General features: G+C 36.0%; 4 protein-coding genes across 4 annotated transcripts; all 4 read left to right on the top strand.

Moving 5' to 3' along the window:
• The first annotated feature begins 3,664 nt into the window (after nucleotides 1-3,664).
• Nucleotides 3,665-5,413, top strand: LOC110601489 (exopolygalacturonase clone GBGE184). Its single transcript, XM_021738639.2, has 5 exons — nucleotides 3,665-3,838; nucleotides 3,944-4,252; nucleotides 4,375-4,664; nucleotides 4,760-4,976; nucleotides 5,053-5,413. Exons 1-5 carry the CDS (start codon nucleotides 3,665-3,667, stop codon nucleotides 5,278-5,280), a joined length of 1,218 nt encoding a protein of 405 aa, XP_021594331.1. The 3' UTR covers nucleotides 5,281-5,413.
• Nucleotides 5,414-6,283: 870 nt separating this feature from the next.
• Nucleotides 6,284-8,146, top strand: LOC110601488 (exopolygalacturonase). The gene is made up of 5 exons (XM_021738638.1): nucleotides 6,284-6,305; nucleotides 6,382-6,569; nucleotides 6,804-7,130; nucleotides 7,238-7,295; nucleotides 7,932-8,146. Exons 1-5 carry the CDS (start codon nucleotides 6,284-6,286, stop codon nucleotides 8,144-8,146), a joined length of 810 nt encoding a protein of 269 aa, XP_021594330.1.
• A 1,630-nt stretch (nucleotides 8,147-9,776) lies between these two features.
• Nucleotides 9,777-11,444, top strand: LOC110600895 (multiple organellar RNA editing factor 3, mitochondrial). The gene is made up of 4 exons (XM_021737811.2): nucleotides 9,777-10,227; nucleotides 10,317-10,414; nucleotides 10,933-10,998; nucleotides 11,093-11,444. The coding sequence occupies exons 1-4, from the start codon at nucleotides 9,857-9,859 to the stop codon at nucleotides 11,317-11,319; spliced, it is 762 nt and encodes a 253-aa protein (XP_021593503.1). The 5' UTR covers nucleotides 9,777-9,856; the 3' UTR covers nucleotides 11,320-11,444.
• A 960-nt stretch (nucleotides 11,445-12,404) lies between these two features.
• LOC110601827 (uncharacterized transmembrane protein DDB_G0289901) lies at nucleotides 12,405-15,462 on the top strand. Its single transcript, XM_021739165.2, has 2 exons — nucleotides 12,405-14,093; nucleotides 15,060-15,462. Exons 1-2 carry the CDS (start codon nucleotides 12,762-12,764, stop codon nucleotides 15,231-15,233), a joined length of 1,506 nt encoding a protein of 501 aa, XP_021594857.1. The 5' UTR covers nucleotides 12,405-12,761; the 3' UTR covers nucleotides 15,234-15,462.
• Nucleotides 15,463-15,739: the final 277 nt, after the last annotated feature.

Here is a 15,739-nt window from a genome sequence, read left to right as displayed (position 1 = left end):
GTATTGGGAGAAAATATATTCTATATAGGCAATTTCTTACTCAGAAAATTGTTAAATCTGGCCACAACTTTGGAATAAAAGAGCCATTAAATTATGGGAGAGCCATGAATTTGACAATTTCCAATCCAATTACCTTCTCTCTCCCCATCTCTTTACTTATTCTCTTAATTACTATCTCTTTCATGTTACTTGTTATTAATTAATTTACTTGTATATGTTTATTAATAATTATCTTTTATTATGTGATTTTCTAATTCATACTCCATCTCTATATTTAAATACTAAAATACTATATTATTAATTAACTTTTAATTTATAAATAAATATAGTTTTGCAGCCACAGAATTTCCATCCCTGCTCAATATTTTCAGTTTTTATTGTCAAGGCTAAATAAGCTAAATTTCACTCACAAAGACAATAAACTGATTATTATATTTTAAATTAAAAAGAATATTGAATTTTGATAGTTATATAATTTATAAATTATTGGGATTGAAATCCAAATGCATAATGAAAAAATATATTTCTTAAAAAAAAAAAGTGAAGATGCTATATATCTTTTCTAAAAGTGAAAAAGAAGATGCAAAAAGATAGCGATAAGATGTTGATAGATTGATTCAACTTTGGCAACGATGAAAAAATCGGAAGCTAAAGGCAGTGGTTCACTGAGCTCTATATAATGAGCTCCTGCATCAACCCATTTCAAGCAACGCAAACAAAACACACAACACTAGTTAGCAAGGAGAAGAAACCAACATATCAATAACTAATTATGGCATCTTCTGAATTAGATCGTCTCGCCCGGATCGGAAATGAAGGCTTTGCTCTAATAGATGAGGGTTATGGTCGAGGCAGCAGAGGCGATAGATCTGAGATCAACAGGCTTCAAAGAAATCGCCTTGCCAGGATTGGAAATGAAGGCTTTGCTTTAATAGACGAGGCTTATGGTCGAACAAGCAGCAAGCTTCAAAACAATTATCAGAGCCAATATCAACAGCCATTAGTTTATCGTGGGCCTCAAATTTCAACTGTAAGAATGTCAGTCGTCACCAGCAACTGCGAGATAGCTCAACACTACTATACAGGCATGGCAGTGAGAGAGCATGGCAACCCTAATTAACAGATAGTGACTAGGTTTCAAACATAGGTAGGAGATAGTGTCAAGATGCTGAGGGATGCTTTGTATGTGGTCATGTTAATTAATAAGCCTCTTATAGCATATTAACAGTTAGAATGCAGTGAGTATTAGGCTGTCGATATAGCTTGCTAAGTTTGCATGGAGCTAAAATCATCCTATGCCGATATATGCTGTTATTAGAGAAAAAGAAACAATGCAGCAAGAGGGTTGTATTTTCTATATATACTTGTTAATTACTTAGATAATTAATTATCTATTATGGGCTCTACTTTATGATCAATGTTAATATAACATACACAGCTCAATTACTGTGAAACAGGCATGAATTTACCTTCTTTATTTCATGGGTTTCGATCACTGACGAGTTAGGGGTATGAGTATCCTGGGTTTCCTAATTTTGAAAAAAAAAAAAACATTTCATATACAACTATTATATTATTTTAAGAGTGAAATAAAATTATATGATATTTAATTAATTAATTTGGTATTACTTTAACTAAAATTAAATTGTTAAATAAATTAATTAAATTAAATGAAATCAAAGTACTTAATATTTAATATTAATGGTTTTAAAAATTTTACTGTTTAATTTTATTTTCTTATTTTATTTTAAATTTATAATCATCATTCATAATTAATAATTAAATTTATAAATATTTTAATACTTAATTTTTAATATATACTGTGAAAATAATATTCTACCCTATTTATTACTTAAAATTATTTCATGCACTTGTGGATGCAAGTGGATGTTGCATCCGCGTCCAACATTTCATCATTCTCATCTTCACTTTATGCGTCTACCGTGGCTTTTGTATGGATGCTTTATGCAAGAATGGGGAAACTTGCAGGCAGTTAATAGGACAAGTCAAGCAACAGTTGCTCGACTGAAATGCATTAAACCTGAATCAGTTATATATGGATAAGGTTCTTCAGATGTACATAGGATAGGATAGGCATATATGCATATATTCTCAAGCTTTTTAAGTTCTTACAAATACTTTTCAAATCATTCTATTTTTTTCTTTTAAATTTCTTTATGGTATGATGAAAATCTTAAGTTAAAGATAAATCATGAATATTTTATTTTGTAATTTCATTATGGTACTAAGAATTATGCTAGCATAAGGTTTTTAAAATCCGTAGTATGCTTGTTATAACTCAAACTAAAACTTCTATATCTTTACTTTAAATCCATTTAAAATCAAAATTCATTCTCAAAATTTTTTCTTATGACAACTATAATCATTATTTCTTAAAAAAGTTATAGATTGCAATATTTATTTTCTATTTTTTTTTGGATAAACTGCATTTAATAATCGTTAAATTAAATTAAATATCTATATCTAAATTCATATATTTATTATATACAAGTTCATCATTTTATACAAATTTTAATCTAAATATTTGATTAAACATTTGTGAAGTTTATGTCCATATAGAGAATATTCATTTACACTTGTAACTGAATCCTTTCAGACCAAGGCAAGACTTTATTTATATTTAAATTATTTTGGGGGAAAAAGCTTCCTGAAAATTTGAGATTTTTTTTTGTGTTGTTGTTGGCTTAAAATTGGATAAATATGATCAGAATGGAAGGTAAGTCAGGTAAGGTTATTGAAAACCCATTTACAAGTTAGGCCAAATTCTTTTCCCCATGAGTTACAATTTCATAAAATTGAAAAAGAAATATATAAGAGAATCACCAAGAATAAAGACATAGTCCAACTCAAAACCAGTTTGAGGAGAATAAGAAAGAGGAAGAAACATAAATGGCCAAGCACTTTCCACGTCTAGAAATTCAACAGGGAAGATGGAAAAGTTAGTTCATGGCACATTTTTAACCAAACAGGGAAGGTGGATATAGATATACTGCACACAAGCTTGGCTGAATATCACCTCAATGCGATGAAATTGATTTCTGATTAGTGTATTTGTGTCCGCAATTTTATGCACTTAGAGTTGGTTGACAACAAACTTAGCAGGACTAGAAAGACAATCTTTGTCATTGATATGTGAGCTAGCTAGGAAGTAGGAACTGTAAACCATGACAGAAACCTTATCGCCGGACCATTCGCCTTATTTGTTACACATTGAGTCTCATCATTTGGGTGTTGGCTCTGGAATTAAGCCAGAAAATCCTCCTCTAAACCTGGAAGAAATTGCGTCTTGTAATTGTTTACTGCAATGCCGGTGTTAAATAGGTGGCCAAAATGGAGAGCCTAAAACGGAGAAGCAGCAGATAGTTTTTAACAACACAGACAGAGAGCTTATTGTTCCTAAATGCTAGGAAGGTGAATCTATCATGGCAAAGATGCAACCAAACAAACAACTAATAAAAAATATCCTACGATAGCTTTTATCCTGCATCACTCTGTTTTGCAAAATCCATGCTATAAAGATGATGCTTACAAAGAGAAGTCACAATCGCATTGATTAAGCCTCGTAATATCGGGGCTTCTTAATTCTTTATCTTACAGAGAGAAGTGGAAGAATCCCACAGATTGGATTTGAAGAAGAATGGCAATGGCCATAACAAAGAAACTCTTGCCAAATGCCATTCTTCTCTTTTGCGTAGCGTTGGCCTCTTGTGATAAGCGCAGTTCCATACGCCCCGGTCGTAGAAGATACTCCAATGAAAAAATCTTCAACGTCGTACAATTTGGTGCAAAAACTGATCCAGAAAAGGATAATGCACTAGTAAGAGAGAGACTTCACTCTGTAACTTGTCCCATGCATAGTGTAATACAATAATTGGCCAAGTTCACTGAAAACAACTTAAGTTTTCGGGTTTGTTCATTACAGGCTTTTATTCAGGCATGGAATGCTGCATGCAACTGGAAAGGGAAGGCAAGGGTACTTGTCCCGAAGGGGGCTTTCGTAGCCTCTTCCATGGTTTTTGGCGGACCATGCAAAAATAAAGCTCCCACTGTTTTTCAACTTGTAGGAACTCTCAAGGCAGTATCAAATTTGAGCAGCTATGCAGAAGATTTTTGGATGATATTCCGAAATGTAAATGGCTTGGTGATTACTGGAACTGGCACCGTCGATGGCCAAGGCCCTAATGTATGGAAATATAACGATCACGGAGACGGAGGCAGAGTTTTTCCAGCAGTAAGCAACTAAACTATTAGAACCTTTTTTCATTATCAGTGATTTTCTTTACGGTCATTAATAAAATTTGGGTTGAAATTCATAATGGTTCTTGTTTCTTTTGCTATTTTCTCCTGGCGCAGTCCATTAAGTTCCATCGTGTGAGAGATGGAGTTATAAGGCAAGTCAGTTCTGTTAACCCCATGGGATTCCACATCGGGATTGTTCTCAGCAAGAATATTACAGCCAAAAGTCTCCATTTAACAGCTCCTGAAGATAGCCCCAACACTGATGGTTTCCATATCAGCCAATCCAATCAAGTTAAAATAGCTACAAGTGTCATTGCTACTGGAGATGATTGTGTCGGAATGATTCAAGGAAGTACCGACATTAGCATCAAGGAAGTGACCTGTGGTCCCGGACACGGCATCAGGTAAATCTCTATTCAACATTTTAAATAAGTGTGGGAGATACTGGCAGTGTTTTATGGGTTTCTATAATCTTAACATGTTTATACATCCACAACAGTATTGGTAGTCTTGGGAAGTACCCAGATGAGAAGGATGTGAAAGGCATCCTTGTGACAAACTGCACGCTAAGGAACACCGAAAATGGAATCAGAATCAAAACATGGGCAGGATCACCTCCAAGCCAAGCAACAGCCTTGACTTTCCAGGACATCGTTATGCATAACGTTAGAAACCCCATCATTATTGATCAGTCCTACGGATCTAACTCAAATAAGGTTGGTCTTCTTGGACTTAATCATTTACCACTTAATAAGGAAATAAAACTGATAATTATTCCATGTTTACGTGCAGCCATCAAAGGTACGGATCAGCGATGTTAAATACATAAACATCAAGGGAACCACAAGCTCAGAAGTTGGAGTGAATTTTGAGTGCAGCAAGCAGTTCCCCTGTCAAAGAGTTCATTTGGCAAACATCAAACTGGAATATACAGGTGATAAAAAACAAGCTCTCTCTGCTACATGCCAAAATGCAAGAGTAAGCTACGCAGGCATTCAATTCCCACCGCCGTGCCGATGAGGGCCTAACTTGGCAGTCTTAAGCATCGTTTTTATCACTTGGTAGAGCTGACGTGCAACGCGATGGAGCTTTTGGATCTAATAGAAATTAATTTTACATACACTTCATAAGCATCATTGCAAAAATATTTTTGCTGTTCGCCACCGGTTGAAAAGGGTTAGTTAGAAAAGCTTTTTATTTTGACCACATTGGCTTGGTTGCAAAAGACAACTTCAAATGCAAGAAGCGATGGGAATTCCAAGTCTCTGCGTACAGCAATTTGTTAAAAGCAGAGGAATAATAACAACAGGAATTAGCAACATCCAAGATAAATTTAAACAATTTTAATCTCTCTTTGGAGATCTATATATGCAGAATTCCAAACCTGTTAGCTTCCAGTTTCACCATTATACTTACAATTTTTCAGTCATGAGTAGGTTTGACTGACCAATAAGCCAAACCAAAAGTTCTCTATGTATTACTCATCAAGATCCTTATACAGACGCATCTGCCCATAACCATTGATCCGATTCAGATTCAGTAAAATAATTTGCTGAAGCTTCCTCAAGCTGCGTATGATGAGAATAAAACATGCTATTTTCAATGATTTCCTGGTACAAAGCATACCTCCTAAATAGGACAACCTGTATCCCTGTCTAGAGTGGCAGTTGGTTCACATTCTGGGCGCCTCCAATATCCTTCCCCTCAAATGTGCCTACCTGATACAAAGGGGTTTAAAAATGAATATATGAATGCAATTTTATTTTAAATTAGCAATTCTGATGAAACTCCTAAAATTCATCAGTTCTGATGAAACTACTAAAATTCATAAAGATTGTGACGTCATTTGAAATATAAAATAACTTAAAGCAGTCATGAGTTTAACAAACTCCAACCAGAAATTAACCTACCTAAACGTTTAATAAGCAATATGCATATATATAGATATATTGGTGCAGTTTCTTGACTTGCTTTGGGTTATGTACATAAAACACATGAAGAAGGCTCCAAAACTGAGCCCTTAATGGAAATCAAGTTTCAAAGTTGTAGGCCTATCTGATACTGAAAATGAAGGAAATGATCTCATGCTGCATAAGTATTTTTTTTTTCTTTATACTGCAGTTTTTCATGCAAGTTATGCGGTAGACAGAATTCCAGAACCTGACCTGGATCCAGGACCTTCAGCTGATTCTCCTGCACCAGCTCCAGCACCAGTAGAATCACCTGAATCATCTTTAGGACCTCAACAGGGAGTTTTTGATGTGAATCAGTATGGAGCAACCGTTGATGGAGAGACAGAAAGTAGCAAAGTACGATCGTCTAATCCTTGAGAATTTGCCACTCAATACAAGAAGCATGAATCCCAGCAATTGAATGTTCTTGACTTTCAGAGTCAAGGTGTTTTTAACTTCAGAATTTGCAGTTCCAGCCTTCTTATGCAAAACTTGAAACTTAAAAGAAAAAGAAACCCATAACATCCGATTTCTTATGTCATAAATAATGAATGGAGTGATTCGCTTCCCTTCTTTTTTACTTTTCAATAGGCATTCTTAGCCACATGGGATGCCGCTTGCAGTTATGCAGGAAACTCCACCTTCTGCGTTCCTGAGGGTGAATTCTTTGTGGGTCCAATCTCATTCGCTGGCCCTTGCTACAACAACCAGTCCCTGGAAGTGAAGATTGAAGGGACTTTGATAGCTCCTTGTAGCTTGAACGACTTTCCTGATTCTAACTGGATCGAGTTCAAACAATTGAATGGAATGGTTCTCTATGGCAGCAATGGAGTGACAAATTTCGATGCGCAGGGAGCTGTCGAAGCCTGGAGACAGATCAGCTGCCGCAATTCAATGGGATGCAAAGAACTGATTGCCGTGAGTTGTAATTTCTTGAATTAGTCCATAATCAAAGTTGAAGAAGTTGGTAATTTTTCTTCAACTAACGAAACCATATTCTGCTGCTCTCGATTGAATTGATTCAGTCACTAAAGTTCTCTAATATTTCTGATGGGACTATCCGCAACGTCACCCTGATAAACAGTAAGGCCTTCCATGTTAGTTTGCAAGGCAGCAACAACATTATAATGAAAAATATCACAATTACAGCTCCTTGGGATAGCCCAAACACAGATGGCATCCACATTAGTCATTCCACAAATATCAGAGTCATTTCTTCAGTCATTGGAGTGGGTGACGATTGTGTCTCCATGGGACCTGGCAGCACCAACATCTTCATTTCTGATGTTATGTGCGGTCCAGGCCATGGAATAAGGTAATGGTCCTGCTTCTGTAAACACCATAAGAATCCAATAACTTGATATGCAACTAAACTGCTTTCATTCTCTATATCCAGTATAGGGCGCCTTGGTAAGTACCCAAATGAGGAGGATGTGACAGGGATTACAGTTCAGAACTGCACTATCAATGGTACTCACAACGGAGGTCGAGTAAAAACATGGCCAGCATCTCCAGCAAGCACTGCTTCTAACATTACTTTCCAGAATATTGTCATGATCAATGTTTCAAACCCTGTAATCAATCGATCAAGAATATTATCCTTCAAACAGCTGCGACTCTTCTAAGGTAATTAATCATCCATGTTTAGGAAACAAATCTTCGCCACTCTTCACAAATCACAAGCGAGACACGATTAATTATTGGTCTGTGTGCATGTAGCCCTCTCTTGTAAAACTAACATCTATGTGAAGAACGCCAGTGGCTCTTACAACTCCGATTCTGCAGTGAAATTGCTCTGCAGTTCGAGCGTCCCCTGTGAGACTATAAGTCTCACTGAAATAAATTTGAACTACACAATACCAGACAATCCTAGGCAAGGTTTGAATGTGAAGGGTGTTGTTAATAGTTTGGAAGTTAACAATTCTAGCTTCTAATTTGGACAGGGAACTAAGTACAGAGCAAGCATGGAATCGCCATTGTTCCTCTGTAGGAAAGTTAGTTGTAACATCTAGCAAGGGAGACGGAAAATTTTTCTCCTACTCCATAAGATTAGTTTTGTTTCCTATCAAATTGTTATTACAATGACGTTAATGATCAGAACAATCCTAAGATTTTATTTTGGGAGAAATTACAAAAAACTTTCTGGTGGTTTAACCCATTTGTCAACGGGTCCTTAATTTCACTTTTCTTCAATTTTACATTTTGTCAGTCTAGAGATATAGTACTTAGCAAGCAGGGAAAAATGGGCTAACGCCGTTAGAAGCATACGTGGATTTGAATATGTTATTATTTACTATTTTTTTATTGTTACCTTGGTAAAAAATAAAATTTCTCAAATTATCTATACAATCTCTAATCTTTTTGAAATAACACAATATCTAAATAATTTTAAAATAAAACGAGAATGAGTTCTCAATATTTGATATGAGTAGAGAGAGGAACACTATAATCAGGTGTCGATGCATGCTACTAGTTCCTATGAGGACCGGCGCCTATTTTTTCAATGGTCGAAAATATAAAGTTGTATTTTCGAAAATGATGAAAAGATTATAAAAATATGAGAATGAATTGCTTAATTGTCGTGCTAAAAAAGTAAAATTATTGTATCAATTAAATAAAAGCAAATAATTTATTATAAAATTGAAGAATATTTTGCACTCATATATAGATGAAGTTGGAGTTGCAAAAAAATTCTTGTTCGCCTTTTTCATTGATATTTTCACTTATGGAGTTGGTTGTATCAGTACCTCCACTTCATGTTCGTTCTCTTGATTTATAACATCATTGCCACTTTCTTCTAAATTAGCTCACATTTCATTAATATCACTATCCACCTCATATTCATGAACACTATCATAATCAATAAAAATTTCATTCACCTCGTATTTATTTTCATAATTATTATCCTCGCTTTCATTGTCATCATAAATATTAGCATTATCACTATACTTTATTCGATGCTCAACCTCTTCCTCCTCCTCATCCTCCATTAATCTCTATTTAATTCTAACTTCTTTATTTTCATCAGATTCTATCTGTTATTTTTTATTTTTATTTAATTAAAATTATTTAAATGTAAAAATTAAATGAAAATGACGATTAATATGTGTTTCTAATTACAATAATTTATTATTTTTTCTTTAATCTCTTTTAAGAAAAATAATAATTTTTTTAATTATTAAAAAAATATTTTATTTAATAAAATATATAAAATAATTAAATATTTTATTTCATATAAACTTAACTCTAACGTTATCAAACATTTTTTCCCTACTTGCTAACAATATTTTTATCTAAAAGTGTTTTTGTTTCGAGATATCACTTTATCAAAAAGTGAAATTAAGTGTATTACTGAAAATGTTTTAAACTACAGGTTTTTTTTGTAATTTTTTTGAGAAAATCTTGGGTTGGTTTTCCAGTGGTGGAATGTCCATTTCGTGATGGTAAAAATTAATCAAATTTCTCCTGTTCAACCCATTTTTCTTTTAAAAAATAAGAATAAGAAGGGAAGGCTGTAAGCGTCGTCGTTTAGTTCATCTCGATCCGACAAAAGCTAAAAGGAGGTCTTCATAATCGCAAAACGCAAGGCAATTTCAATAGCTCAGCTCGAGAAGAAACAAGGCGGAGACTGGAGAGTGAGAGCAATGGCGTACCTGGCCACCAGGCGCAACTTCGCATCGCTCCTTACCCGGACTGTTACTTCTTGTTATTCATCGCCTTCACTCTCTTCTCGTTCTCGCTTCGTTTTTTCTCTCCTAGACAAAAACCCACTGTTTCAACTCCTCCCGGATTCTGTCAAAATCCCTGCCCGATTCAAAACTTCAGGGCCGGGTTACTCACCTCTGAACGACCCGTCTCCCAACTGGAGCAACCGGCCTCCAAAAGAAACGATCCTCCTGGATGGCTGCGACTATGAACACTGGCTTATCGTTATGGAGTTCCCGACAGACCCAAAACCCTCCGAAGAAGAAATGATCAATACCTACGTCAAAACTCTTGCTGCTGTTGTGGGCAGGTACTGAATTTAACTCCATTCGATTTGGATTTCCTTTTTAATTTTAGGTACTTGGAGTTTCGATTTGTGATTGTTTGTGTGGGTTGCAGCGAGGAGGAGGCCAAGAAGAAGATTTATTCGGTTAGCACGGTAGCATATACTGGGTTTGGTGCTTTGATTTCTGAGGAGCTTTCTCACAAAGTTAAAGGTACTTCATTTAGGGTTTAGCGCTTTCAGCGATAGGGTTTAGTCTTTAAAAGCCATTATGCTTCTTTCTCATTGAATTAACTTTAGTTTCTTCTTATGACTGCGCAAGATTTGAGTTCACTGTGTTTTTTATGGAGTTTTTGGAGGTAAGGGTTCAAAAGGGCTTTTAAGCTTAGGTAAGATTTTTGGAGGTTTCAAATATCTCACTTTTTCAATCCACCAATTGGTGTATTGGGTCTTACCTTCAATCATCTTACTTTACAAATCCTCCCTTCACTCTATACAAACAGTCAAACACATGGTTTGAGGATATTAGCTCCCCAACACACAAAATTTGATGATATGTGTAGTTGATTAAATCACATTGATGACGAGTGTCTCTGTTTGAGGTTAAAGGAACAATTTCCATCCTTCATGAAATCAGCATGGCTTATTGTCTAGCTTATACATGCAGTTTGGCAGTTTTTGATATGATTTTTTGTGTTAGGCTGATTTATATTTATTTTTCTGGACAAATAGGGCTGCCTGGTGTGCTGTGGGTTTTGCCAGATTCATATCTTGATGTTCCTAACAAGGATTATGGAGGTATGCATTTGAAATGTTTCATAACAAAAATTATTTATATCCCTTTTAAATTATCAGTTTTCACTTCCCATTTTTTCCATTTGGTTTTAACCAGGGGATTTGTTCGTCGATGGGAAGGTCATCCACAGGCCTATATATTGGTATAACCAGAGACAGCAAAGTAGGAACAGGCCTCGCCCAAGGTATGATAGGCGCCGTGAAACAATGCAAGTTGAGAGGAGAGAGCCAATACAAAGACCACCTTCGCATGCTCATGAATCAGTGCAGGGTGCAAGGACAGATTTGTCTGCGAACCAAGGGCAGCTTAACCGGGGTACTTGAGAATTCACCAGATAGTAGTTCTTTAGCATGAGATTTTTTGGTACTGGCAAAAATTTAGATCTTAGAATGTCAAAAGAAGAATTATGTCATTTTCCCTCCCTGTTGGCTACAAACTTGTTTCTTGCACATTTTGAGTTTCATTGTAAACTTGGGTATGTTGTCTGCATCTTTTACAGATAAATGAAATATGCATCTTCTGGACTGTTTTCAAAAAATTATACGTGTTTGATAATTCTTCATTTGAGTTTTGTGCATTGACAATGCTAATAATTTACAGTAACAAATTATCTTCCAAAGCAAAACTAGACCTTTCCCCCAAGGCTCTCCTTGTGGCTGTTGTTGGGGGAGATTCCTTAACGGTCATCTAGGCTTGACCGGTCACAGTTGTTGCCTTTAAATCCAAGGGCTGATCAAGAACATTAAACAACTCTCGAAGAATTTTGATTTGATCTCCTTTAGCCATTTTAGAAGAGATGGAAACATAGCAGCTCTTCCTTAGCAACTAAAGCTATCCATGATGCTAAATTTGTAATCCCATTGCTCAGCTTGGCAATATGCCTTCTTAGCTTTCAATGGAACTTATCAATCTTCAAACCATAACTTGAAAAAAAAAATCCTATATTTGGTTCGTCATCATTGGTTCAGTATCTTTATTTTTATTTCTTCTTTTAGTTGATTGTGCATGATTAGAACAAATTTGGTGATTTATTTGCAATACCCTATTTTGTATGTTCTCACCATATATTTTGGAAAGGATAATGTTTCAAATATCTTATTACAAATCCTGTCAGATTTGATCCCAAGATGACCGGGAGCCTTTTTCTTTTTCTTTTTTGGCAAGAATTTGCCATGTTAAATTTCTAATTTCGTCAATTTATATGAGATTTTATGAAATGTAATCGATTTTCAATTAACAAATGATAGAGGTTCATTAATAATTAAATACATGTAAATTAATAATTCACTGTGTAATCAATTACTCTACCCAACTTTTTTTTAGGGTTACAAATATTAATTTTTCCAAGTTTAATAAAAAATATTTAATTTTTATTTTCTAAATATAACTATGAAAAGAGAAAAGGATTAATTTAGCCCTCCTTCCTACAAAACATGGATAGCATATGCAGAAGGCAGCAGGATTCTGAAATGTCCTAAATCCGACTCCAAAAGATAACTGAAAATTACACGAGAGGCCATCACATCTTGTTGTTCCGTGGACTCTCCTCCATCGGACATCCGCCATCCACCGCCCAAAACATCCTTTCACATCCCTACTACTTCTTTCCCCGATATACCTCGTTTGGATTATCTGATCCTTACTTTCTCGCTCTCCAAATTAGCAGGTACCTTCTTTGTTGTAGCAGATTTCATTTTCCTCTTTAGATCCCAACGGATTATTTTCTGTTTTCTTTTTAATTGATTCGATAAGAAAGGAGGACAAAATGAACTCCAATTATGGGAAAGGTTCATCTGGATCCTTAAACAACTTCAATTTTGATATCGGGCTCGGCTCCAACAGATCCAAATCCCTCAACGAGCGAAAAAACCAAACCTCCTCCTCATATTCGTCATATGCATCTTCAACACCTACGCAACCAAAGCCCGCGTGGCAACCGAACAAACCTTCCTGGACTCACCAACCATCACCGAGTCAACCTTCTCGGCCTGGGCTAAACGGGCCCGCTTCTATGGTGGGTGATATATTTGGGAAGAGCTGGAATTCACCGGCTTCAGGTTCTGGAATCGGGATCGTAGAGAAGAACCCAAATTTGTTTGGGGATCTGGTTAGCTCTGCTTTGGGGCAGGGAAATAAGGGCAGCAGCAATGTTCCTTTGAAAAATGCTGTACCCACATCGAATAATAGTGCATATTCGATGGGGAATCCGGCTGATTCGTTGCCAAAAACGAGTAATTCGGTGAAAAGTGGTCAAAGTTGGGGATCAAATGAAAATTTTGGCAGTTACTCCGCTGGATACGATATAAATGGTCGTGGTGTTAATGCTACTGGTATTGGTGATGCCAAGGTTGGTAGTAACAGGAGTCCGAATCTTGGCGGCCCTTCAATGAGAAGTATGAGTGGAAGTGGAGCTAGTGGAAACAGGGATCCATTTGGTTCTTTGGTTGATTTTGGATCAAAACAACAATCTGGTGGTCTTAATTCGGCAAGTAAAACTGGTAAGACCAATGCTGGAGATGATGCATTTGGAGATTTTCAAGATGCTGCAAAACCAAGCACAACAGCATTTCCATCAGGTGGTTTTGGTGCTAAGAACAATGATTTCATGGGATCAAATATCACTTCCAATTCGAATATTGATGATTTCAGCATGCCCAACAATGGCTTTACTTCTCAGAAGCAGACACCTATTACAACTTCAAGTGGGGATCCACTGGATATGTTCTTTTCCTCTTCCTCGGGAGGGGCTGCAACAGCATCTGGAGGAGTGGGAGGGCAGCATTCCTTACAAGTTGATGACTGGGGATTGGACTCAGAGTTTGGAGGAGGGGCTGGAAATGATTCAGGTGGTGCCACCACTGAGCTTGAAAGACTTCCACCTCCGCCTGCTGGGGTGACAGCTTCTGCAGCAAAGACCAAGGGTATTGATAACCAAAAGCAGGGGCAATATGCAGATGCCATCAAGTGGTTGTCTTGGGCTGTACTACTTCTTGAGAAAACTGGCGACCAGACTTCATCCACGGAGGTTTTATCTTTCAGAGCTTCATGTTATAAAGAAGTTGGAGAGTATAAGAAGGCTGTCGCCGACTGTACAAAGGTATAACCATTGCTTGCATTTACCCAATGGTTTCTACTCATGTATGTCATATTATTAGTTTAGTTTTTAGTGGTTAATCGGTGAATTTGAAGTGTTCTGTTTACGTATTAGGTAGTAATCATCGTGTGTGGAACTATGGTGAGGTGTTGATTGTTAGTTAGCACTTCATATGTTATAACATATTAGGTTGCTACTCTCGTGTAATAGGTTGCACTTATTAACAGTAGTAGAATTGGTTGGGTTGGCATCTACAGAATTTTAGAATCAATTTCCCTTTTTAAAATTTTCAGGTCTGCCCTAAATTTTTCTTTCCTTTTACTATTTTCTCTCTATTTTCTTGACAGGTTTCCTGTGTCTTCTCAGTTTTCCTAGTTAGGCCTAAAGATATCATATCGTAAAATTTTGTTAAATGTACATCAAAATCCATGACTTGGTTTTGGTTTTTAGGCTGTATATTAGTTTAGTTTTTAGGTTGTATAGAGAACATAAGAATCAGCTATTGATGTGTATTGTGTAGCTAGACCATTAAAAAGAAGCAATATCATGATCATCAAATTAAGCATGTAGGATCTTCTAGTTTGCCTATGATGTAAGTCTTCAAGTACCCTAATGGTGTTTATCTTATTTTGGTCTATGACAGCTTTTGCTTGGACCTGTGTCATGTAACTGTAAATAAATCTTGCAGAACTTGTTACAATATAAACAAATAAATCCTAGTGAAGGCAAAGAAAATAGTTAAGCATTAACCATTTGAAGGTCAGCAACTTGCCTAGTGGTACAACATTCATTGATGATGTTGCTCTGCATAACATGCTGATCGACGAGCTAAATAAATGTGCTATGGCTTATATTTTGCCTGTTATGGTTTTGGAACCTGTTTCCTTCACTCTAATAATATATCATTTTTTCCCTCAATATCCAACTTTCTGGAGTAGGAAATTTATTGTCTTTTTCATGTTTGGGCAGGTGCTTGAACATGATGGTGCAAATGTGTCTGTTCTTGTACAACGTGCACTCCTGTATGAAAGTATGGAAAAGTACAAGCTGGGGGCAGAAGATCTGAGAACTGTTCTAAAGATCGATCCTGCTAATAGGATTGCAAGGAGTACCATTCACCGCTTGACAAAAATGGTGGACTAGAAAGATTTTGCAATTTACATTGTAATTCAGCCTTTTCATTTAGGTTTTGATACCTTTCCCTCCTCACTAAAATTGCAGGGAATGATGACATTTTGCTTTAATAAATTTATTTCAATTGATAATTGTGGCACATATGATTTTGTTAAATATCATGTCTGTTAATAGTGACAGAGTATAAACATTATTGGATACTTCAAAGAGGCTATGGAATTTTGTTATTGTTTTGCTGTGTTCTGTCTGTATGAGAGAGAGTTATGATATGTCTGAGTATTATTTTTTTCTTTTCTTTGTTTATTCATTAATCCAATTTCTGTTTTCAAGTTCTCTACATTTCTTTGCATTCAAGAGCTACGCATTAAGGAACTACTTGGCGGCGGACTCAAGTACTTTGCAGTTGGCACATAATTCTTTTTTTTTTTTTTCCGAAAAATAATATTCCTTCAAAAAAGCTCGAGAGCTCAAAATACAAACACCAAGCCACAAAATAAAAACTCTATGGCCCTCAC

Source organism: Manihot esculenta, chromosome 15, assembly GCF_001659605.2.
Source record: "Manihot esculenta cultivar AM560-2 chromosome 15, M.esculenta_v8, whole genome shotgun sequence".
NCBI lineage: Eukaryota > Viridiplantae > Streptophyta > Magnoliopsida > Malpighiales > Euphorbiaceae > Manihot > Manihot esculenta.
The sequence above is the reverse complement of the archived record's forward strand: the minus strand, read 5'-3'. Positions and strand labels throughout refer to the sequence as shown.